The following is a 26,758-nucleotide window of genomic DNA, read 5'->3' as shown; positions in this document are numbered from 1 at the left end:
TACTCTGTCCTCTCTCAGAGTGGAGACCAGAAGAGGAAAAAGTCCCTTAACATCACACATGCTCACTCATTAAAATCCCATAAACACTCACACACTCAACCACACACACACACGTAGTACACAAACACATCTGTTACGGAATACACAGGATGTTATGCAAACAACATGCACACACACACACACGTCCCAGGAGAATGTTGAGTAAGGGGTGTTGAGGTGCAGTAAAAAACTAACATTCAGTTCCTATTTACCTCTGGGCTCCATTTGAATATGTGGTAAAGTAGAACTTCATTTGAATATGTGGTAAAGTAGAACTTCATTTGAATATGTTGTAAACTATCAACCCTGTCATTGAACTGTATTACTGATGCCATCTCTAAAGGCAGAGCCAAGACAGTTGACTTGTCATGCTCATTCAAACATGGCCTGTAGAATTTACAGTAGGTAGGATTCTAGCTAGCTGTAATTATATAGAGATATAACAGTATCTGTCAGTTAAGTATCATTCATGATAGATGGTTAAAGAGAGACAGCAGATAATACATTCTTTCTATATTCATAATATAATATATAACATCATATATCATCAAATAATGTTTTATAATAATCATTTCATAATTTGACTCTTTTTGTGGGCTCTCTTGGAGGTCGATACTGACAGCTGAGGAAGAAACTGTTGTTTTCTGTGAATCTATTTGAATAACCGGTGACAGTTACACTATTCTCATATCTACATACTGTCTATGGAGCCTGTTGTCCAAGGCAGGTAAATGATGTGGTGAGGTGTGTTCAGATTAGGTATTCATCGTTTGATCCTTTTTCATAGTTTTAAAATGACGAAATATGAACCAATGTGTCTGAAACTCAATTACTACCACTACTACTACTACTACTACTATATTATTATTATTACTATTATTATTATTACTACTACTACTACTACTACTACTACTACTACTACTACTACTACTACTACTACTACTACTACTACTACTACTACCACTACTACTACTACATTTACATTTTAGTCATTTAGCAGACGCTCTCATCCAGAGCTACTACTACCACTACTACTTTTATTATTACTACTACTACTACCACTAATAATAATACTACTACAACTACCACTACTACCACCACCACCACTACTTTTATTACTACTACTGCTACTACCACTACTAATGCTACTACTGTTAATATACTACTACCACCACCACCACCACTACCAATTGTATTATTATTATTATTATTACTACTACCACTACTACTACTACTACTACTACTACTACTACTACTACTACTACTACTACTACTACTACTACTACTGCTACTACTACTACCACCACTAATGCTACTACTGTTAATATAATACTACCACCACCACTAATGCTACTACTGTTAATATAATACTACCACCACCACCACCACTACTACTACTACTCCTGTTAATATACTACTACTACCACCACTGCTACTACTTTTATTATTACTACTACTACCGCTACTACTACTACCACTACTAATGCTACTACCGTTAATATACCACTACCACTACTACTTTTATTATTACTACTACTGCTACTACTGTTAATATACTACTACCACCACCACTACTTCTACTATTATTATTACTACTGCTACTACTACCACTGCTAATGCTACTACTTTTAATATACTACTACTACCACCACTGCTACTACTGTATTACCATGTCCTACAATACATTTTACAAATAGCACAATAGCCCACTGTGTTATTCTAGCATGACTTGTACATATTGTGAATAATGGAACTTCTGAGACACCTAGTGGAATGTATTGGATGTACACTACAATATGCACAGACAGTGTCATTTGAATGTTATGTGGACAACTGAGAATGTTATCCATTCAGTAAGATGGTTCTGGATCTCAACATGTCTTCTCCATGCAACACATTATAGTTTTTTCATCTGACAACAATATCATGACATTGGTGCACTGAGTCACATCTCTTTTTGTTGTCATCAACAGTGGTAGTAACAGAGATGGAAGATGAATCGAGACATCTGACTTGCTCCTTTTTGTGGTTCTTATACAGTCAGTCAATGAATTAAGCAGACCAGACCCAGCTGCTATCGCATTGGTGTCTATGGGAGAGTGACTCCATAAAGCTGAAATATGTAACTTTTTGGGCGACCCGACCACATTCACATAGAAATTTGAGTTATAGATATGTCATTGTAAATAAGATTGTGTTCTTAACTGACCTGCCTAGTTAAATAAAGGTTAAATAAACAAACAAAAACTAATTGTAATTGAAAGCATGTCTAAGAAGCGGTAGATCTGTTCTGTGTGTCCTATTTCTATGCTTCCCATTCTTAAGTTTCTTTTTTACGTCTTTTACTTTCAGTTTCGTACACCAGCTTCAAACAGCTGAAAATACAATATTTCTGGTTATTGAAAATAGATTTCACAGCGGTTTAGATGGTACAATGATTTTTTACACTTGCTTGTTTTTTCACATAAACTGAAATTAGGCGAACTTTTAGAATTTTAGCAACCAGAAAATGGCTGAGCGATTTCTGCACCTTTAAGGGTTAAGCAGACCGGAAATGTAACAATTTTTTTTCAATGGTAAAAGGCCTGAGTAAGACATAATTTATCCACCATCTGTGGTAGTAGTTTGCAGTGTGGCAATACACTCACAGGTTTGCATTTCATTTTCATATTTAAATGAGGTAATTTACCTGCTTGCAATGCTCCTGTGATGAGGTGAGGAACACCGAAGCCTGACTGTCACTCTCAGATGTGACGTACAGGGGCAAGGAGTCACTGACTGGAAATACACAATGCACAAGAATGGTAATTCTGACTCCGCCAGTAAGAAGAATGAACATGAGATCAGTGCTGCTAAGATTTCCGACAGTGGTGACAACCTATGTCTGGGTACACATATTGAGGAGCAGCAATATTCTGAGTGGAGTGATGTAGTCACACTGACAGTGACAGGTAAGTCATCTTATGTCTCATTCACATCAGTGCCTCCATACTTATAACCACTTCATTGGGCCCCAATTTAAGGATGATATTTAGTTGTTTTAAAATTGTATGTTGTGTGTTTCTGCAGCTCTGCCCAAAGCTACACTGACAGCAGAGCCAAACCCTGTGTTCCCTGGAGAGACAGTTACTCTGACGTGTTCAGTAGGGTCTGACAGTAGCTGGAGCTATCAGTGGTACAAAGACAGGAATGATAATGTAGTATCCCAGTCTGTCAGACACACTATAACTGGAGACACCCTCATCATCAGCAGTGTTGCTGAGTCTGACCAGGGTCTCTACTGGTGTCAGGGAGAGATCCAGTCCAGATCCATAAAATCAACCATCGGTTATCCGGTCTGAGTCACCCTGAATGGTAAGTTACTTTGTTGTAATACAAATGGACACTATTTATATTGAGTCAATCATGTAGACATGCTCTGTGTGTATGTACACTCCATCACCAAATGTATTTGGACACGTTGAACATCTCATTCCAAAATCATGGGCATTATTCTGTAGTCGGTACTCGCTTTGTGCACGGGGACATTGTCATGCTGAAACAGGAAAGGGCCTTCCCAAACTGTAGCCACAAAGTTGGAAGCACAGAATTGTCTAGAATGTCATTGTATGCTTTAGATTTAAGATTTCCCTTCACTGGAACTGAGGGGCCTAGCCCGAACCATGAAAAACAGCCCCAGACCATTATTCCTCCTCCACCAAACTTTACAGTTGGTATTCAGGAAGGTAGCTTCTCCTGGCATCCGGCAAACCCAGATTTGTCCGTTGGACCCCCAGATGGTGAAGCGTGATTCATCACTCCAGAGAAAGCATTTCCACTGTCCAGAGTCCAATGGCGGCAAGCTTTACACCACTCCAGCCGACGCTTGGCAATGTGCATTGTGATCTTAGGCTTGTGTGCGGTTGCTCGGCCATGGAAACCCATTTCATGAAGCTCCTGACGAACAGTTCTTGTGCCAACATTGCTTCTGGCGGAGGTTTGGAACTGGGTGGTGAGTGTTGCAACCGAGGATAGATTATTTTTAAGCGCTACGCGCATCAGCACTCGCCGGTCCCATTCTCTGAGCTTGAATGGCCTACCACTTTGCGGCTGAGCAATTGTTGCTCCTAGACATTTCCACTTCAAAATAACAGCACTTACGGTTTACCGGGGCAGCTCTATCAAATTTGACAAACTGACTTGTTAGAAAGGTGGCATCCTACAACGGTGACATGTCGAAAGTCAATGAGCTCTTCAAATCAAATCAAATTTTATTTGCCACATCGGCCGAATACAACAGGTGTAGACCTTACAGTGAAATGCTTACTTACAAGCCATTAACCATCAATACATTTTTAAGAAAAAAAAGTGTTAAGTACAAAATAGATAAGTAAAAAATAAAAATAAGAAATAATTAAAGAGCAGCAGTTGTGGTGTGAGTCTGGATCAGGAGAGTACAGTAATGCTGTCAACATCACAGTAAATGGTACATCTATTGTACAACCCTCACTAACATTTCTACATATATATGATAGGATGTTCAATTCTGTAACTGAATGATTGCATCTCATAAATACAAGCTCATAAGATGTTGATGTATTGTGAGGGATGACTCCAGATTTACAGTATTATTTCTATATTATGTTACACAGCTGGTGATGTGATCCTGGAGAGCCCTGCCCACCCCGTGACTGAAGGAGACTCTGTGACTCTGAGCTGTACATTTAGATATCAAGAAACAAATCCTAACCCCAAGGCTGATTTCTATAAAGATGGAGTACTCATCAAGAATGAGACCAGAGGAGAATTTACCATCCTCACAGTATCCATGTCAGATGAAGGATTCTATAAGTGTAAATTTGATGAAGAAGAATCACCAGAGCTGGGTGACAGTGAGAGGTCAGAAGAGCAGTGTCTGGGTTCAAGTGTCTTGATGGTAAAACATGTGTTTTGCTAGTCCCTCCAGGTTCCGTTGTCTCCATCTCTCTGCCCAGGCTGCTGTGTGGTCTACTGGTGGTGTCTCCCTTTCTACATGTGTCCATCATGATGACTGTGAAATGCTGCAGGGCTCGAGGTGAGAACTTTCTTTCAGTGTATTTACAATCAGTTTATCCAGCTTGATAATCTCCTTCTTTATGTCATGCTCTCTGATGGAGTACATGTTATATTAGTGTAGAGTTGAAAGAGCAGTTGGATCAGTTTAACTCTAATGCTCCTTTCCATCCGTTATATTCCTGTAGGTTTGTGTTCAACAGTCAAATCACCTCAAGACCAGATACAATGTGATGATGTCATCGAACAGAACAAATCATCTTTGTAATCATTACAGTATAAACTGTAAGCTGAATAACCATTTTTATGATTGTAAAGTTTTTACCATTTATATATGAAAGTGTTTACTCAGTTTAATATCACTGAATAGAATTTTACAAATGATTTTGTAAGTTGACGTTTTCAGCTTTTGCTGGCTTATATGCTTTCCTTTGTAATTCTTGATTGATGTTGATTTTTCATGAAATATTACACTTACCTGTCTTTATTTCAGATTGTTAATTAAACAAGAGTGTAGTGCCTGTTTTTTTATACAACTGGAATTTGTTGCATTTTAGAATGTTGTATTTTACATAATGTCATGCTTTTTTACATGTAGGTGGATATACAGTACGTGAATCTTTTCCGTTTTTAATTCAAATTTAAAATACTTAAGATGTGTTAATACTTGGTTGGTCGACCTACTATAACAGTTAAGATGGAACATGTAGCTATAATTTGTTATTAAAAATGTATATTTACATAATGCAGCTTTAATGCTTATTTTTATATTAAAGGTAAACTCAGCGAAATGACGTTGCCACGAGTAGCACCACAAATATTGAGATGAGTGAGATGCAAGACTTTACTCTCACTCAATCACACAAAGTATCTGCACATATGCACAGGTTCGCTTCACGCTGTTCACAGCATGGTAGCCATGAGACCAAAACCGCTGAGAAGTTGAGCCTCATGCTTCAACGCTCTTAGTTGTTGCGGAAATTGAACCAATGTGCTGTTTTACTTTCTGCATATACTTCATATCGCTGAGTGTACCTTTAAACTTCACTTACTTTTGACTTGAAATATTGTCTACTGTCTAAGTATTTTGCCAAAATATTTTTTACAGTAGATATTCATTTTCAACATGTAAGTCTTTTGTAAAATGGTTTCAGTAGTAGCTATAGGAGCCAGATGAGTGTTCCACTATGGAACTTAAAATGGAGAAGGTGTGTTGTATTTTGTATTAATTCTCATATCAAATAAAAAGTGTTGATTCCCCACATAATTGTATTGCTTTGAAATATAACTTGATTTAAGGACATATTGTCACGATCGTTGACTGAAGACACGGACCAAGGCGCAGTGTGATAAGCCTACATACTTTTATTTAACGTACTTAACGACAAAAACAACAAACAAACGATACGTGAAGTCCTGAGGTTATAACACAACAAACCTTTACGGATCAAGATCCCACAAAGACTAGTGCAAAACAGGCTGCCTAAGTATGGTCCCCAATCAGAGACAACGAGCTACAGCTGCCTCTGATTGGGAACCACCCTGGCCAACATAGATCAAACGATCTAGAACAAAAACATAGAAAAACTAAACATAGCAAATCCACACCCTGGCTCAACATTTAAGAGTCCCCAGAGCCAGGGTATGACACATATTAATTTTACTCTCTGTATTTCTGATTGAAACAATGCATTTACATCTTGAACGTTTCTATACATTTCTTATATAGTAAAGTAACACTTTCTAACAAAATCTCTATGCACCATAGTGCATAGAACCCATACAGGAGTGTTCCATGTCTGTACTATTATGATGAGATAAAGAGAGGAAGGAATAAGAGGGCAGACCCAGTAGACTGAGGGCTTATGCTGTTGCTATGTGACCAATGACCATATTAGTTGGGCCATACTTGTGAACATTAGAAAAAGTTTTAGTTTTAGTTCAAGTTTAAGCCTCAGCCAATTCAAATCGTTGACGTAGTTGGACATGATCAAAAGCTATGTGTTAGCTGTTCCCATTACATAACCTGGCACATTCAGCCCTATGCTAACCTGACCAGGGGGCAGTGTTCATTTCCAGTAATAAGTTCTGCATCAGCCTATCAAAGATCGAATACTTTTTATCCACAAATCAATGGTATTTATTAAAATAGGTGAACTTGGCCACCGGAGGGATATATTTAAACCTCCAAATTCAAAGTTTACTTTTGTTCCCTTCCACTTGGTCTGTCTCAAGTGTAGAGTGCCAATATTGCATGATCATTGCATCTACTTACTCATTTTAAGTTTTTTCGCATATATGACAAATCCCACATTTCACATGCATCCATGTGCTTTTACAGATAAAAGATAAATGTTGTATAGACCTCTGTTATCAGCCTATAGCCTACAGTGAATCATTTTGACATGTACATTTGCTATGTGAATTTCTTACATTGAATTCATGGATTTCACATGAGAGGGTTCCAGGAGTGATTCATTTCTATTTTTGCAGGATCTCACACATTGTCAAAGTGAATTGTAGTGTACCATACAAAGTCCCATATGCATTAGTAGGTTTTACATGTAGCATGAGGAGGACACTATCTGATGTGAATGAATGTAGGCTATAGCTATATTGTTGATCAGAGTTCCTATAGAAGCCTACAGAAAAGGCTAATCAAATAGAAGAAATTCACCATCAGATACTGATACAGCCAAGTGTCTTCCTCCATTAAGACTGTTGATTTGGAATCTTTTACATACAGTAGGCTAAGTGTGGGTTCGAGGTTGGATTCACTATAAACTTCTTTAAAATAACTGAAAAACTGCCATCTGTAGGATGATAAGGAGAGTGCAACCTGTAATCCTATTACACTTTGTAATGTCCTCGAGTCAAATAACACATATGTGACAAAGCAGATGATTATAAAGTGGTTTTGACACATGCTCTTCCTAAGTAGCAGTGTGTGTTTTTGTGTGTGTCTCCTTTTCAAGTTTCAATGTCACATGCACAAGTACAGTGAAATGACTTCCTTGCAAGCTCTAAACCCAACAATGCAGTAATCAATAAACACACAAGACAAATGAAAATAAGAAATGAGTCTGTGTGTGTGACGTGTTTGTATGTGTTTGTGTGGGTGCATGCACATACGTGAACGCGTGTGTGTGGCTGAAGTTGTCCAATTTCCTTTGTGGGCAGTACAACTGCCTGCCTGCCTGCCTGCCTGCCTGCCTGCCTGCCTGCCTGCCTGCCTGCCTGCCTGCCTGCCTGCCTGCCTGCCTGCCTACTATGTCTGTCTACTATATCTGTCTACTATGTCTGTCTACTATGTCTGTCTACTATGTCTGTCTGTCTGTCTGTGCAAAAATGAAACAACCATCTGCACATTCTGATATCCAACTACAAGCTCTGATCTCATCTCAGTTCTCTATTCTCATTTCATCCTCCTTTCCTCCAATAAAGAGGAAGGAACCAGCTTGGGGCCATGTAGCTAATAAAGCCAACCATAAGGACCAGATGGGATGGCGTATCACTGCAGAATGCTGTGGTAGCCATGCTGGTTAAGTGTGCCTTGAATTCTAAATAACTCACCGACAGTGTCACCAGCAAAGCACCCCCACTCCATCATACCTCCTCCTCCATGCTTCACGGTGGGAACCACACATGCGGAGATCATCTGTTTACCTACTCTGAATCTCACAAAGATACGGCGTTGGAACCCAAAATCTCAAATTTGGTATCATCAGACCAAAGTACAGATTTCCACCAGTCTAATGTCCATTGCTCCTGTTTCTTGGCCCAAGCAAGTCTCTTCTTATTATTGGTGTCCTTTAGTAGTGGCTTCTTTGCAGCAATTCAACCATGAAGGCCTGATTCACGCAGTCTCCTCTGAACAGTTGATGTTGAGATGTGTCTGTTACTTGAACTCTGAAGCATTTATTTGGGCTGCAATCTGAGGCTGGTATCTCTAGTGAATTTATCCTCTGCAGCAGAGGTAACTCTGGGTCTTCCTTTCCTGTGGCGGTCCTCATGAGAGCCAGTTTCATCATAGCGCTTGATGGGTTTTGCGACTTCAAAAACGTTCAAAGTTCTTGAAATTTTCCGGATTGACTGACCTTCATGTCTTAAAGTAATGATGGACTGTCGTTTCGCTTGCTTATTTGAGCTGTTGTTGCCATAATATGGTATTTTACCAAATAGGGCTATCTTCTGTATACCACCCCTACCTTGTCACAACACAACTGATTGGCTCAAACGCATTAAGAAGGAAAGACATTCCATAACTTAACTTTTAACAAGGCACACCTCTTAATTGAAATGCATTCCAGGTGACTACCTCATGAAGCTGGTTGAGAGAATGCCAAGAGTGTGCAAAGCTGTCATCAAGGCAAAGTGTGGCTACTTTGAAGAATCAAATATAAAATAGATTTAGATTTTCTAAACACTTTTTTGGTTACTACATGAATCCATATGTGTAATTTCATAGTTTTGATGTTTTCACTATTATTCTACAATGTAGAAAATAGTAAAAATAAAGAAAAACCCTTGAATGAGTAGGTGTGTCCAAACTTTTGACTGGTACTGTCTGTATGTGATGTGAGAGTGAATGACCACCCTCCATTAAAGTTGCATCTCTGTGAGAACCTGAGCTTGTAAAGCAGATGCCATGCAGACCTGTGTAGTGTGGTGGTGTGGTGTACATTTAGCCAGGTCAGCACTCAGGAACTAAAGAGTAGCGCTAACTCAGTGGTTGCAAAATGTGCTGTCAATGACAATGAAAGCAAAATGCAATATTTGTTGCTTGTGTTCTAGTATCAGCATGTGATTATTGTAAATGGCTGAGAGTTCCTTCACTACAGTTATAGTTAACTGTGCTAAGAGATTAATGAGTGGTGTTTTGGTGTTTGGTCCATTTAAAGCTGCAGTTCGTAATTCAAACAACCACAAAACGACCACCCTGACACTTGTTTTGGTATATAGCTGAGGGATGGGGCTAGGACAATTATTAATCTAGATTGTTTGTTTAAAATGTTGTTATTTTCAAACATTGTTATAAAATAACCTTATATTTAGGGTTATGATAAGACAAGACAGTTGTACAAAGCTTATTGAGGCAATTAAAAGTTATACTCTTCAAGAAGAAATGGCTATGATTCATTGAAACATGCAAAAATGTATTTAGAAATCTCAGATTGCACCTTTAAAATAAAGCTCAGGAAGATTTGGTAATCAGTAACATGAATATGGCATGTTATTATTTATTCCAATCTAATATTGGTGCAATGTGACTTTCTTTGTTGTAGTGCTGAATACACTCATCAACTCTGGACACTCTGAAGATGATGATGGTAGATATTTGTTCACTTCATCAAGCCTCCATCTCTTAATGCTTCATTCTATTTCTTTATTTGTGATTTTTAAAGCTGCTTTTGGCTGGAAATATTTTGAGTTTTGAGTCTCTCAAAATAACATGTGTAAAGTAAATGTATCATGCTGGTTTGATTTTGTGCAGGAGCGGCAAAGGCTGTTCTGACCATACACCCCAACAGCTCCCAGATATTTAGTGGAGAGTCTGTCACTCTCAGATGTTCAAAAATTCAAAGATTTATGATTGTAAAGTTTTTACGGTTGATATATGATAGTGTTTACTGAGTTGAATATTACTGAATAGAATCTCACAAATGCTGAATGTTATGATTTTGTAAGTTGACATTTTCATATTTTGGTGGCTTGTATGCTTTCCTTTGTAATTATTGATTGATGTTTATTTTTCTTGAAATATTACACTTACCTGTCTTTATTTCAGTTTGTTAATTAAACACGAGTGTGGTGCCTGTTTTTGTTTAAAAGTATAATTTGCTGCATTCTTTGAATATTTTGTATTTTAGATAATGTCATGCTTTTTACATGCAAGTGGATATATACAGTCTGTGAAACTTTTCAGTTTTTAATTTGAATTTTAAATATTAAAGATGTGTTTATACTTGGTTGGTTGACCTACTATAACAGTTAAGATGGAACATGTAGATATAGTTTGTTATTAAAAATGTATATTTACATAATGCAGCTTTTATGCTTATTTTTATATTAAAGGTAGACTCAGCGAAACGACGTTGCCACGAGTGGCACTGCAGATATTGAGAAGAGTGAGATGCAATACTTCACTCTCACACAATCACACACAGTATCTGCGCATATGTACGGTTCGCTTCACGCTGTTCAATTTGACAGCAGATATACATTTTCAACATGTAAGTATTTTGTCAAATGGTTTCAGTTGTTGTTAAAGGAGACAGATGAGTATTCCACTATGAAACCTAAAATGGAAAAGGTGTGTTGTATTTTGTATTAATTCTCATGTGTCAAATAAAAAGTGCTGATTCCCCACATAATTGTATATCTTTGAAAAATAACTTGATTTAAGGATGTATTCATTTTACTCTCTGTATTTCTGAGTTGAAACAATGCATTTACGTCTTGAACTTTTTTCTATACATTTCTTATTTAGTAAAGTAACACTTTCTAACAAAATCTCTATGCACCATAGTGCTGTCAGTCTTCAGTAAATCACATTCACACTTGACTTCTACTGATATGAACCCATACAGAAGTGTTCCATGTCTGTACTATTATGATGAGATAGAGAGAGGAAGGAATAAGAGGGCAGACCCAGTAGACTGAGGGCTTATGCTGTTGCTATGTGACCAATGACCATATTAGTTTCTATATTGTGATCCACTAGAATGTGGAGTAGTTACAGGCCTGTCCCTGAAGGGGGCGATAAGAAACCCCAGATGTTTACCTGGCTATAACCACCAAAGGTGAAGTCTGACTGCTTTTCCCCTGTAACCTTTCTCTCTCTATTTATGTTTGCTCCTTCACATGTTGCATGTGTGTCACACATTCTACAATCTACAAGAAAAACAATTTCATATATTGAGAGGTAAATTGTTGGAAAAAAATTGGAAAATGCTCAAATGATACGATTTATGTACCCAGTTACCCATTTACAACTTTGAAACTCCTCCCATCTCTGGTCTGTGGTAATGCATGTGTATACATCTGACGTACACACACACACAATCACACACACACACACACACACACACACACACACACACAACACACACACACAGACACACGCAAAATACATGAACAATTGCCCTGATACACATCACATAAACAACCCAATAACAACTAAATATCTATGCAGACAGTATCTAACTAAACGTATCCCTCAGAACAAAACTATCTGACTAATGAACAAGTCAACCACCAAACCCCTGAGAAGAGTCAGCTAGCTGACTGTGGTTTCGACACATGCTAATACTAATCAGTAGTGTGTGTGAAGAGAAGGGGTGAGGAGGGGGAAGGAGGTGGGGGTGAAGATGTCTATTTGTGGGCAGTGGAACAACTGGAGGTTAGCATCCTAGGCTTGCAGGGAGGCCTACACTCAGTAAGGGATATCTATCTATCTATCTATCTATCTATCTATCTATCTATCTATCTATCTATCTATCTATCTATCTATCTATCTATCTATCTATCTATCTATCTATCTATCTATCTATCTATCTATCTATCTATCTATCTATCTATCTATCTATCTATCTATCTATCTATCTATCTGTGCATTGTGGGTGCAAAAATGAAACAACCATCTGCACATTCTGATATCCAACTACAAGCTCTGATCTCATCTCAGTTCTCTATTCTTATTTCATCCTCCTTTTATCCTATAAAGAGGAAGGAACCAGTGTGAGGCCATGTAGCTAATCATAAGAGGTTGATCAGAAAATAAACACGCAAGCAACTGTTACTCTTTTTTTCCCTCAGTCTTTGTACATTTCTGTAGAATATTTCTCTCTCATTTCTCTGTGTGACGGTAAAGAGGCGTGAACTAATCGGTCTGTCATCTTATAGGAAGTAGAGGGGTTTGTCAGAAGAACTGTAGTTCAGAGATCGTTGGCAGGACAGAATGGAACACACCTTGCTCTGTGTGCTACTCTGTAAGTACTGAGTTAGTGTGTTTGTGTATCAACACTAATTACCTGATTTACTAAGGCTTTGATGGAACAAAGGAATTAGACAATCATGTAAATGAAGACAGTTTCAATGCTTTAGATTTTTTGTGTGTTTTATCCCTAATTGATAAAACAGTGCACATGCTTATTAGTAAATGGCACTAAAGTGGGATTGCAGGACATGGTACGTCAATGGCCATTTAAAGCTGCAGTCCGTAAGTGAAACTACCACAAAATGGCCACCCTGCCACGTTGTGGTATACGGCTGAGGAACGGGTCTAGGGGAATTCATTAATGTATATTGTTTGTTTATACTGACATTTTAAACAAGCATTGTCATAAAATAACAGTAGATTTTGTGTTATGATGGGATATGACAGTTGTACTACCCTTAAGGAAAAACGACATGAAATTCACATGATCACGTGTTTCACAGATAAAAGTTAAACTGTTCAAGAAGTAATGGCTATTATTCATTTAAAAGCGCAAAAATCTATAAATCACAAATGCAATATTTTTTGGATGTGTCGTAGCATAAATGTGTTATTATGGTAAATGGCTGAGAGTTCCTTCGTTACAGTTAAAGTAAACTGTGCTAAGAGATTGAGTGTTGTTTTGATGTTTTTGGTCTCTGTACTCTCTCTCGATTGATTCACCGGTGTGTCAATCTAAGTTACATAACAAAAAAATCCCCATCAAAATCTGTAAATTTAAGCTAGAGATGTCTGTGTCATACTTCCGTATCTGCGGTGAAAGGTGGCAGAGCTAGAGCGGTGTTTGTCAGACCATGAGACATCCTGAAAATTGGTCTTCTCACATAAACATCTGTAGCGTATGACCACTATGGAAAGGGGAGACTCTCATGAACATGATGGTGTTTTTCCGTTTGGTCTTCGACCCCCCACAAGTGCCTTGATACTTCGTCTAAAGTCGGTACCGTCGATGTGCCAACTTCTGTTTGGTAGCGTCACGAACCGTTTGGGCTAAAAACTAATGGGACCCCACTGTGGAAAGGGGAGATTCTCACAAACACGGTGGTGTTCTCCGTTTTGCTCTACGACCTCAACAATTGTCACGGAACTGGGCCCTGGGCTTTAGTAGTAAAGGCCAAAATCTATATTTCATCCCAAAAAAATTTGTTGACATTTAAATGGAAAATCAAATCGCTAAATGATAAGTGGTATGAGCATCTTAAAACTATTCCATATGCAATTTTAGCACTTAACCCTAATTGCTCTTGTAAGTCGCTCTGGATAAGAGTGTCTGCTAAATGACTAATATGTTCATATGTTAATGATATAGAAGCGTGCATCAATCAACTCTTAAGAATTGACTAGACCGACCATCTCAGCCTCACAGCTCTATCTGTCGCGTGGAGCACATTATCTGAAGGCTAATTCTGCCCCCACATGGTTTCCTTCAGCCAGCACTGAGCTAGCCGAGCAAGCTACCACCTTCACCACGAGGTAGCTGCTAGCTAGCTAGCTAACGCCCCAGACAAGCTAACCACACCAGCATTACTACCTGCAAGACAGTAATATTGTTAGCTTCCTTCTCTCGTCTAGTTTAACCTACGCTTATTTGTGTGTATTTCTATATTGACTGGCTAGCCTCACAGCTCTGCGGTTGTGGGAGAATACCTACCGGAAATCGAACTGCCCCCATGCGGTTCCCTTCAGCTAGCACTATGCCAGCTACAGCCACAGGAGGTTGGAGGCACCTTAATTGGGGGAGGATGGGCTCGTGGTAATGACTGGAGCGGAATCAGTGGAATGGTATCAAATTCATCAAACACATGGTTTCCAGGTGTTTCATTCCATTCCATTCATTATGAGCTGTCCTCCTCTCAGCAGCTTCCACTGGCTACAGCATACCTAAGCTGCTTACCAGTTTACACGTTACTATGCTCACTAGCTAGCTTATGGTGGAAATCAAGCTAACCACACTTGCATTCCTACCTGCACATACAGTTGCATTAGCATGGCTAGATAAATCGGAAACGAGTTCCCTACCTGCCCAGATGGTATTATTGCTAGCTCCCTTCTCTCGTTTAGTACAACTTACATTCACTTGTTTGTGATGACTAGGCGGACCGGTTTAGCATCACGCATTACGGTTATATGAGATTTTGATTCCGAATTTGAACACTGCACCCACACTGTTCCCTTCAGCTAGCACTGTGCTAGCTATAGCTTATCCTTACTCTCACGAGGTGGCTGATAGCTAGCTAACGCTTACACTAGCCTCCCGGCTATAGCGTTCATAAACACTGTTTACTTCAGCTAGCCATTAACCACAAGGCATATAATGAGCTAGCTCATGCCTGTCAAGGCTAATTCACAGCAATGCTGAAAAGCTAGCTACTACTGGCCATCTTGCTCCTCTCATTTAGTACACCTAATGTTTACTCGTTTTCGTTGGCTAAACTGACCAGATACACCTACTTTTGCTATGGACAAAAGATACTCTCAAGACTGAATAAAACAATGCTATTCATATGGTTGTCTTCGGCTAACGTGGTACTATCTAGCTAGGCTATTAGCCAACTAGGTGAACACTAGCAAGCTAACAAAAAAAGCTCACGGCTAAGCGTCGACTTGCACACGCAAAACCCGGCAAAGCAATGCGTTTCTCCCAGAGTTATTATTGGCCAATGTATGGTTTTGCAAGGTTTTACTGATTACCGGCCTGTGCTGAGATTAAGCCAGGTTTTACTGATTACCGGCCTGTGCTGAGATTCAGCCACACTCCAAGTCCTCACGACTAATGAAAGATAGCTAACCACCGTCTGGGTATAACTATCTTAGCTCTTGTATGTAGTTCACCTTGCATTGAGTTGCTTTGTGCCTACTAACTGAACCAGCCCCACTTTGTGGTGATTCGGTCCACGTCAGTTATATAGCTAAAAGTGTCTCTGTTTGATGCCACCTCTTTGACGCCAATACCTCTAGTGAGCACGAGACTCACAGCGGAGAATAGATGTGCGTGCGCAGTTACTCACTAAATGCTGTCCACTATTACAAGGGCATACAAGCTTCAGTTCGATATGAAATACATTTTCTACTGGATTCTATTTTCAATAGCCAACAGCAACAACAAAAGTCTCGGCCATGCAGCAGAAGTGTGACATTCGCAAGAACGAAGGTGAAGCCTTCAACTGCTGCCTGCCCCACAGATCCAGGACACATGGCAGCCTTTTTGTTCTTTGTTCCTGCATCTCGACCCAGAATCCCAGCCCGGAGGTAGCAAGAAGCTGGCCTTGGGGACTGAGGTCCCGGCAATGCAGAGGTCTGCTAATACTCAGGCTGAACCAGGCCAAACCTGTAGGGAAGCAGTCCTACGCTGCAGCCGCATCAAGGACCAGCCCCTCTAACTCTCCTAAGGGCGGTAAGAAGGGTCGGCCAACCTAGGGCCCAGTCCTGGCAGCTGAGTAGGATGGAGAGCAGAGCCTACGGCTCCCTGCCCTACACTTCCTGTTTGGGTTTAATATTTGCCAGTCCTTCCCCTCTCTGAGTTTCGTAGCAGTAGCAAGGCAGGGCTGCGTTAAGACAAAACCCTATTCTCTGTGCAGCAGCTGACTTTAGTGGCTGTGCTGTGCTCACATCAGAAAATGGAGGACATACACTTTTTGTTCCCCCGAGTGTCCCCCTCCCTCAGGCTTTCCCCCTGGAACTTTCTCATGTTTTCAGCCAGGGGTGGAAGTCAGCATGTCAGCCCTCCCTCCAGTGTCACGACACACGGAACAGGACGGCAATATGTCTCTCGCCATCCACAGTGGCCCTTTTTGCCTCTAACTGTTGGCGCAAGCAATCACAATCAATGGGCTGCCTAGTCAGTTGCAGAACTGAATGCATTAAACTGAAATGTGGCTTCCGCATTTATCCCAAATCCTCTGAATCAGAGCATGAATCAGAGTGCGGAGGGCTGCGTTAATCGACATCCATGTCATCGGCGCCCGGGGGCAGTTGTTTTGGGGGTTAACTGCCTTGCTCAAGGGTGCTACTGCATATTTTCCCACCTTGCCGGCACAGGGATTCAAACAACCAACCTTTCAGTTACTGTCACAACGCTCTAACCGCTAGGCTACCTGCCGCCCCTCATTTTTCTCATCAGAGGACACTGCTACTCTATACAACAAGGCAGGGGAAATCTAACCATATTGGCTTCCTTGTTCTACAGTTTAACAGGTTTCCAGCGATCACTGTGAAAACCCCTCAGCCCTTTTAAGGATTCTGAGAGATTTTTTTGGCAAAGGCAACTTGACTCTGTTACGGATAACACTCTCCAGATAGAGATCAGTCAGTATAGTAATTCCTGACTTTACTTTCTGGGTCTTTGGGAAGAAGTGTGGTGGGGGTTTGCGTCGCCCTCACCAGGCATCAGAGCCCCACACAGCTATCTGTTACTCCCAAGTCCACAAAGCTTCAGCTTTTCCTAGTCCATTTTTTACTGTGATTGGTTCACCCAGCCGGGCCACTGCCTGCTTTGCTTCCCCATCTTACAGGAGCGAGCGGCTGAGGAGATCTCTCTGCACTTGACTACCCTCCTCCATGGAGCATGGCCAAGACCAGTCACTTAGCTGTCCTACTGCAATCATTTCCTTCTTCCTTCTTCTATGTTGCCTGACGTCTTAAGTCATGGTACTGGCTGCTCTGTCTCCATAGAGGCCGCTTCACGCATCTATCCAGACTGACTTGCTGCAACCTGGTAGAAGTGACAACCCCATGTGGGTCCTGGGAGACCCCATCCCGAATGCGACAAAATATTTTGCTCTGCGACAAGGAGTTATATTTTGGAAGCACTGTGTGACTAAGACAACATCTCCCAGATAATAACTTTTGTAATGATAAGGCTTCCTAGAGTGCGTTAGAGAAACAAGCGAGTGCAGACTTGTCAACATCATGGTTGTACCATTACTGCAGCGAGAACGGTTAGCTTCTAGCCCAACGAGGTCAAAAGATCTGACCCATATTACCGGCCCAAAATTTTTATCTTCCAATAGCGGATCGCCGGAACCACATTTTATACTCATATATCATGTCATGAGCCGTTCTAAAACTACTCTCAAGTCATTAACCATTTGTTTACACTTTGTTCAGTCAGCCGACGTTTTAAAGAGACAGTGTACAATTTTCAATGTAATGCATCTCAATAGGAAAATAGTGACTTTACACAATGTAGAAACCTAATATTCCACCAATTACTGTAATTCCAATGACAGGCATTCATATACACATTTTAGCTTGTATTATAAACTAATATCTTTACAGTGTTACATATTAGTTTCTAGGGCACAACATATGCTTCAAAAGTAGCTAGAATTCATGTAGGCACAATATATGCTGTATCTCAATCAATATAACAAATATTATTTTCTGGTGTTCCTAAATTTCATGTGGTGCTCCTAACTTTACATTTGGGAGCACCAGTGTTACCAATGAAAAATGTTATTTTAGAGCCCTGTGATAGGTCCTGGCCGCTATCGTCATGCAGGGTTTATATCCTAGCGAACAAAGCAATTGTCTATCCTCACCCGGATGCTTTAGCCCTCGGGGCATAGCCAGGGAGAGAGGGAACAGAAAAGAGAACAGAAAGAAGGGAAAGAGACAGGCCCTTGGAAAAGAGTGCCAGCCCCTTCTGCATGCTCTCTGTTTTACAGTTCTTTACTTTCTCTTGGAGAAGTGGTATGACTAAACAGCTTGTTCCTTCCTACTCTCTGTTTTCCATGGTCCTATGCTCCTTGCAGGATCTTTAGGATTGAGAGAAAGTTCACCGCTGTTAAGGTCCTTTAGTGAAAGACAAGTGCTGAGGGGGGCACGTTGCTTACACCCAGTCTTTAAGCCTTTACGTACGCTTGCAAGCATGTGTGCGTGTATGTGCGGGAGCGTGCATGTGTGTGTGTTTGTTAAGTGAGGGGGTGGCTGAAGTTGTTATATGTCCTTTGTGGGCAGTGGAACAACTGAGGTTAGCTGGCAAGGCTTGCTACCTGACAACTTAGCAAAGGGCCTACAAGCATCTATTCTATTCTCATTCCATCCTCCTTTCCTCCAATAAAGAGGAAGGAACCAGTGTGATATTTTGCAGTGTGGGGCCATACAGAGAAGTTGGTCAGAAAATAAACACGCCTTTAACTGCTACTATTTTTTTCTCACAGTCTTTGTACATGTCTGTAGAATGCTTCTCTCTCTTTTTCTCTGTGTGACGGTAAAGAGGCATGAACTAATCGGTCTGTCATCTTATAGGAAGTAGAGGGGTTTGTCAGAAGAACTGTAGTTCTGTCACGATCGTCAGGGAGAGACCAAGGCGCAGCGTTGAATGCGTACATATTTATTAATAGAATGATCACACGATCAAAACAACGGACGATAACGTGATGTCTACGGTTTAACACAAACCAAAATAAGAACAAGAAACCACAAACACAAAGTGAAAAACAGACAGTTAAATATGGCTCCCAATCAGAGACAACCAGCTAACAGCTGACACTCGTTGCCTCTGATTGGGAGTCACTAAGGCAAACATAGAAAACAACAAACCAGAACCCCCAACATAGAAACACACCACATAGAATAAACACACCCTGGCTCAACAACTAATAGCCAGGGTGTGACAAGTTCAGAGATCGTTGGCAGGACAGAATGGAACACACCTTGCTCTGTGTGCTACTCTGTAAGTACTGAGTTAGTGTGTTTGTGTATCAACACTAATTACCTGATTTACTAAGGCTTTGATGGAACAAAGGTATAAGACAATCATGTAAATGAAGACAGTTTCAATGCTTTAGCTTGTTTGTGTCTTTTATCCCTAATTGATAAAACAGTGCAAATGCTTATTAGTAATTGGAACTAAAGTGGGATTGCAGGACATGGTACATCAGTGGCCATTTAAAGCTGCAGTCCGTAATTGAAACTACCACAAAATGGCCACCCTGCCACTTGTTGTGGTATACGGCTGAGGAATGGGGCTAGGGAATTTATTCATGTACATTGTTTGTTTACACTGACATTGTTAACAAACATTGTCATAAAATAACAGTAGATTTTCGAGTTATGATGGGATATGACAGTTGTACTACCCTTACGGAAAGCTGACTTGAATTTCACATGATAACGTGTTTCACAGCTAAAAGTTAAACTGTTCAAGAATGAATGGCTATTATTCAGTAACATGTATATGGCATGTTGTTATTAATTTTAAGCTAATATTGGTGCAATGTGACTTTCTTTGTTGTAGTGCTGAGTACACTCATCAACTCTGGACACTCTGAAGATGATGATGGTAGATATTTGTTCACTTCATCAAGCCTCCATCTCTTAATGCTTCATTCTATTTCTTTATTTGTGATTTTTTAAAGCTGCTTTCGGCTGGACATATTTTGTGGTTTTAATGTCTCAAAATAACATGTGTAAGGCAACTGTTTCATGCTGGTTTGATTTAACATGTGTAAGGCAATTGTATCATGCAGGTTTTGATTTTAATATGTGTAAGGCAGTTGTTTCATGCTGGTTTGATTCAACATATGTAAGGCAATTGTTTCATGCTGGTTTTATTTGGTCAGAAAAGCACAAAGGCTGTTCTGACCATACACCCCAACAGCTCCCAGATACAGTAGCTACTCATGTATCCAGTTTAGGTCATATGTCTAATCTGTGATATGTTTTCACAGCTCTGCCCAAAGCTACACTGACTGTGAAGCCAAACCCTGCATACACTGGAGAGACAGTTACTCTGACGTGTTCAGTAGGGTCTGACAGTAGCTGGAGCTATCAGTGGTACAAAGACAGGAATGATAATGTAGTATCCCAGTCTGTCAGACACACTATAACAGGAGACACCCTCACCATCAGTAGAGTTGTTGAGTCTGACCAGGATCAGTACTGGTGTCAGGGAGAGATCCAGTCCAGATCCATATCATCAATCATCAGTGATCCTGTCAGAGTCACCCTGAATGGTAAAAAATAAAATAAAAAAAATAACAGTATGGAGGCTATATACAGGGGGTACCGGTACAGAGTCAATGTGCAGGGGCACAGTTATATGTAACTGTTTGGCCATTCAACTGCCAATATTTGTCTATGGAGATTTTATTGCTGTGTGCTCGATTTTACACACCTGTCAGCAACGGGTTTGGCTGAAATAGCCAAATCTACTAATTTGAAGGGGTGTCCACATACTTTTGTATATATTGTGTATATGTCTAAAATAATAGTTACCGTACTACTTACTGAAGTCAGATCATACTTTGAAAAGATTGGTGCTCTGACTGCATTTGTCTTCATATAACTGTTTCCACAGCTCTGCCCATGGCCTCAGTGAAGATAGTCACTCCACAGGGTCTCCTCTACCCTGGAGAGACAGTCACTCTGCAGTGTGACATATCAGACTATACAGACTGGACGTACAGCTGGTTCAGAGACAACGAAGAGCTTCCCATTCAGACCAGAAAAAACTCCATCTCTCTCCTTGACCAGGCTGGTCAGTACAAGTGTTTTGGGACAAGGATAGGTCGGCCCAAGAAGTCATATCTCAGCTCAGCTCTCCCCATCATCATCACTGGTGAGCTCACTGTTGGTCTTCAATCTAGACTTTCTAAATTCAGAGCCACTTAGGGTTAATATAAATGTATACACTGTATACACACTTAATATAAATATACTGTATACGCTGTAAATTCTAACTGAATGGAGTCAACATACCATATGTAAAATAGACTTGAATCACAACGTTACAGAAACAGCTGAATTACCAGCCATGTATTAAGATGTTTTGTGCTCTGTTTCCTCAGCTCTTCCCAAAGCTACACTGACTGTAAAGCCCAACCCTGTGTTCCCTGGAGAGACAGTTACTCTGACGTGTTCAGTAGGGTCTGACAGTATCTGGAGCTATCAGTGGTACAAAGACAGGAATGATAATGTAGCATCCCAGTCTGTCAGACACACTGTAACAGGAGACACCCTCACCATCAGTAGAGCTGGTGTGTCTGACCAGGGTCTCTACTGGTGTGAAGGGAACACAGTGTCTAGACCCACATCTTCACTCCATAGTGATCCTGTCACTCTCACCCTGTTAAAGGTACATTACTTTGTTCTGTTCTCTCTGTCATCAGATAGATAGACACTGTTGTTGTTGAGTCAATCATGTAATCATTTTTGTGTGCCTGTAGACTATTCTGCCTCACTGAGTTTTGAACCTTTACCCATCAAGAGGACATATCATGCAGCAGATCAGATCCATGTTTTCCAGATGCATCACACACATTTCTTGATTCCAACAGATAGTCGTCCGATGGCTACACTGAGTTTAGACCAAGCGAACGTATTCACAGGAGACAGTGTGACACTGACCTGTACAGTAGAGTCTTATGGATGGAAGTTTTACTGGTACAGACACAGACCAGACTCTACACCAGTAACCTCAACCTCTGGATACTCCTACACACTCAGCAGGGTCAGTGTCTCTGATGGAGGACAGTACTGGTGCAGAGCTAGGAGAGGAGACCCAGTCTACTATACCCTGTACAGTGACCCAGTCCAATAAATATTACTGGTGAGTCTAAAACAGTTTTATGATAAACGGCTGCTATTGTATATGGATATAAATAATCTATTAATATTTGGTCTGCTCATTGTAACAATTATAGCTAACATGAGTAGACCTTTTGATAAATAAAGACATTTACAATTGTGCAACTGTTTATTCAGTTAGTTGTCTGTGTTGTGTCTGTGCAGAGAGACCTGTTGCTGTTCTGACCCTCCAACCCAACTGGACCCAGATATTCATTAGAGAGACTGTCACTATGAGATGTGACATACAGGGAGGAGGAGACACTGACTGGCGGTATGAGTGGTATACGAATGGTTATTCAGTCTACTCTAATACAAAGTCTGAGTACAGAATCAGTCCTGTCTACGTGTCTATCAGTGGTTCATATACCTGTGAGGGTGTAAAGGGAAGGACAAGTTCTCCAAGACCAGTGATGCTGTACAACTGACTGTGTCTGGTGAGTCTATCTAATCATGTAAACATCTCCATGGGTAACAAGAATCATTGCTAAGACTGAAAGTTAGAAAACTCAAACATGTCCTCTGTCTGATCACAGATCAACCCAAGGCTGTTCTGAGTATCTTTCCTCAGTGGCTGAACCCTGGAGACTCAGTGTCTCTGAGCTGTGAAGTTGACAAGACGTCTACAGGCTGGAGGTTCTCCTGGTACAGGACGGTTCCCACTTTAACAGAGCAGTCCTACTCTTTTCAGCGTCTACCAGAAGCAGGCAATGGGACTACTGAAGACTCCAACACTCTGATCCCTGCAGGTCCTACTCCCACAGGAGGATATGTGTGTAGGGCTGGGAGAGGAGACCCAGTCTATGACACACTCTACAGTGAACCTCAGTTTCTCTGGTCAGGAGGTAACTAACTGCATTGAAACTGTATTGAATCATATTTAAGTTACCCTCATGTGTGTATATAACTATAGGTTTGACTCTGTCTCTCTTTGTTTCAGATCTGCTGCCTTCAGTGTCTCTCAGAATAAGTCCCAACACAACACAACACTTTACATCAAAGTCTCTCTCACTGAGCTGTGAGGAGAAGGGGAACTCTACTGGATGGAGACTGATGAGCCACAGAGAGAGAGGAGTGAGGTCAGGGTGTGTCTCTAACTGGGGATCAATAACAGGGTCCACATGTACCATCAGCTACACATACACATGGTCCAGTGGAGTGTTCTGGTGTGAGTCTGGATCAGGAGAGTACAGTAATGCTGTCAACATCACAGTAAATGGTATGTTTATTGTACAACACTCACTAACATTTTTACATAAATATGATAGGATGTTCAATTCTGTAACTGAATGATTGCATCTCATAAAATGCAAGCTCATAAGATGTTGATGTATTGTGAGGGATGACTCCAGATTTACAGTATTATTTCTATATTATGTTACACAGATGGTGATGTGATCCTGGAGAGCCCTGTCCATCCCGTGACTGAAGGAGACTTTGTGACTCTGAGCTGTATAGATACCGGAAAGTCAGCTCAACCCTCAAGGCTGATTTCTACAAAGATGGAGTACTCATCAAGAATGAGACCAAAGGAGAGATGACCATCCCTACAGTATCCAAGTCAGATGAAGGATTCTATAAGTGTAAATCTGGTCAAGGAGAATCACCAGAGAGCTGGGTGACAGTGAGAGGTGAGAAAACATTTATGATCACAAGTTAGTTACCTTTTTATTATCTGTGTAAAAAAACATGTCATTAAGTGTTGATGTTAATATAGTTTTAGATTTGCACTCCCCTAGAAAATATGATCTCTCAACTAAATTGTCAAAATATGGGCTATCCTACTTTCTTTTCATGCTCTATACTCTAAACCAATATAACCTCTATCAGAGTCTGTGCTGTTCTCTCTCCAGTCGTAGCTCCTGGATCCTCTACATCAGTCCTAGTAGGAGTGGTTGTGGGTCTGGTTGTTGCTGGTGTTCTACTGGTCATTCTCCTGGTCCTGCTGTGGAGAAATCAAAACAACAAAGGTGATACTTTGGCTGTTTCTCATTTAATACAAAACATTCTATTACATGTTTAGGAGAGACATTTCTAAATATACGTTTTTGAAGAAAGTTCAGTACATAACACAATGTGTTTGTCATTACAGGTTCCTGTTTCATCAGAATATTCTGTTGAGTACAACTGTCTCTCAACTATATTGATACGTACAGTATAACATCTTCTCTGTGCTTCCTATGCAGAGTATCTCTCTCCCTGTAGGCCCCCTCAGCCCCAGAGCACCAACCAGGACCCCCAACAGGACCAAGGATCTACCCAGGGCCAGGCTCCTGATACTGGGTATACACATCTGCAGCATGGTCAGTCTCTCAGCCCAGACCTCTACCACTCTCCTCTCTCTGTAACCTCATACACTGACTCATCAACATCCACTTTGTTTACAACATGTTACCGTACACTATGTCCCTAGTTAAGCTGAGGGATAATCAAACTAACTAAGCTGCCTCTCTCTTCTTTGACCAACAGGTGACGCTAACATCTACGATACGATCAATCCCTCAGACAACAATGATAATGGTAGTGTAATGTAATGTTTTCAGTATGAATGTGTAGTAGCCTGCTTCTCTTCATTTAATATGACATGTAGAGTTTGACTAAGTGGAGGTGTTTGTGTATTATGTCTCAGATGCTGCTGGTGCTTCTGCTGCTGGACCAAGTCATGTGACTTACGCCCAGATTCAACTGAACAAGTTGGACAAGAAAAAGAAAGGTGACTCTCAACTGTGACATATATTGAGAAAAAAATTGTAGCAGTGTATCTAAGATGAGTTACAATGTGTACATATATATACACACACACACACTACCGTTCAAAAGTTTGGGGTCACTTAGAAATGTCCTTGTTTTCGAAAGAAAAGCAAATTATTTGTCCATTAAAATAACATCAAATTGATCATAAATACAGTGTAGACATTGTTAAGGTTGTAAATGGCTATTGTAGTTGAAAACGGCTGATTTTTTTATGAAATATCTACATAGGCGTACAGAGGCCCATCATCAGCAACCATCAGTCCTGTGTTCCAATGGCACATTGTGTTTGCTAATCCAAGTTTATCATTTTAAAAGGCTAATTGATCATTAGAAAACCATTTTGCAATTATGTTAGCACAGCTGAAAACTGTTGTGCTGAATAAAGAAGCAATAAAACTGGCCTTCTTGAGACTAGTTGAGTATCTGGAGCATCAGCAATTGTGGGTTTGATTACAGGCTCAAAATGGCCAGAAACAAATAACTTTCTTCTGAAACTCGTCAGTCTATTCTTGTTCTGAGAAATGAAGGCTATTCCATGCGAGAAATTGCCAAGAAACTGAAGATCTCGTACAACGCTGTGTACTACTCCCTTCACAGAACAGCGCAAACTGTCTCTAACCAGAATAGAAAGAGGAGTGGGAGGCCCCGGTGCACAACTGAGCAAGAGGACAAATACATTAGAGTGTCTAGTTTGAGAAACAGACACCTCACAGGTCCTCAACTGGCAGCTTCATTAAATAGTACCCGCAAAACACCAGTCTCAACGTCAACAGTGAAGAGGCCATTCCGGGATGCTGACCTTCTAGGCAGAGTTGCAAAGAAAAAGCCATATCTCAGACTGGCCAATAAAAATAAAAGATTAAGATGGGCAAAAGAACACAGACACTGGACAGAGGAATCGAAGTTTGAGGTGTTCGGATCACAAAGAAGAACATTTGTGAGACGCAGACCAAATGAAAAGATGCTGGAGGAGTGCTTGATGCCATCTGTCAAGCATGGTGGAGGCAATGTGATGGTCTGGGGGTGCTTTGGTGGTGGTAAAGTGGGAGATTTGTACAGGGTAAAAGGGATATTGAAGAAGGAAGGCTATCACTCCATTTTGCAACGCCATGCCATACCCTGTGGATGGCGCTTGATTGGAGCCAATTTCCTCCTACAACAGAGAATAACCCAAAGCACAGCTCCAAACTATATAAAAACTATTAAGCAGTCAGCTGGTATTCTGTATATAATGGAGTGGCCAGCACAGTCACAGGATCTCAACCCTATTGAGCTGTTGTGGGAGCAGCTTGACCGTATGGTACGTAAGAAGTGGTGATCAAGCCAATCCAACTTGTGGGAGGTGCTTCAGGAAGCATGGGGTGA

General features: G+C 40.6%; 1 protein-coding gene and 1 pseudogene across 1 annotated transcript; both read left to right on the top strand.

Moving 5' to 3' along the window:
* Positions 1-19,696: 19,696 nt before the first annotated feature.
* LOC123487072 (neural cell adhesion molecule 1-like) lies at positions 19,697-22,825 on the top strand. Its single transcript, XM_045218231.1, has 6 exons — positions 19,697-19,745; positions 20,310-20,354; positions 20,743-21,027; positions 21,372-21,632; positions 21,862-22,148; positions 22,805-22,825. The coding sequence occupies exons 1-6, from the start codon at positions 19,715-19,717 to the stop codon at positions 22,823-22,825; spliced, it is 930 nt and encodes a 309-aa protein (XP_045074166.1). The 5' UTR covers positions 19,697-19,714.
* Positions 22,826-22,915: 90 nt separating this feature from the next.
* The window catches only part of LOC123487071, a 32,128-nt pseudogene continuing 28,285 nt past the window's right edge, over positions 22,916-26,758 (top strand).

This window comes from Coregonus clupeaformis, unplaced genomic scaffold, assembly GCF_020615455.1.
Source record: "Coregonus clupeaformis isolate EN_2021a unplaced genomic scaffold, ASM2061545v1 scaf1447, whole genome shotgun sequence".
In the NCBI taxonomy this organism is placed as follows: Eukaryota; Metazoa; Chordata; class Actinopteri; order Salmoniformes; family Salmonidae; genus Coregonus; species Coregonus clupeaformis.
Note: the sequence above shows the minus strand (reverse complement) of the source record. Positions and strands in the feature narration are given on the sequence as shown.

Bases quoted from the DNA above. Each gene is read 5' to 3' on its own strand.
- LOC123487072 (XM_045218231.1), top strand. From the start codon at position 19,715: ATGGAACACACCTTGCTCTGTGTGCTACTCT. The intron at 20,355-20,742 runs GTAGATATTTGT...ATGTTTTCACAG, and splicing joins ACACTCTGAAGATGATGATG to CTCTGCCCAAAGCTACACTG. The intron at 21,028-21,371 runs GTAAAAAATAAA...CTGTTTCCACAG, and splicing joins TGTCAGAGTCACCCTGAATG to CTCTGCCCATGGCCTCAGTG.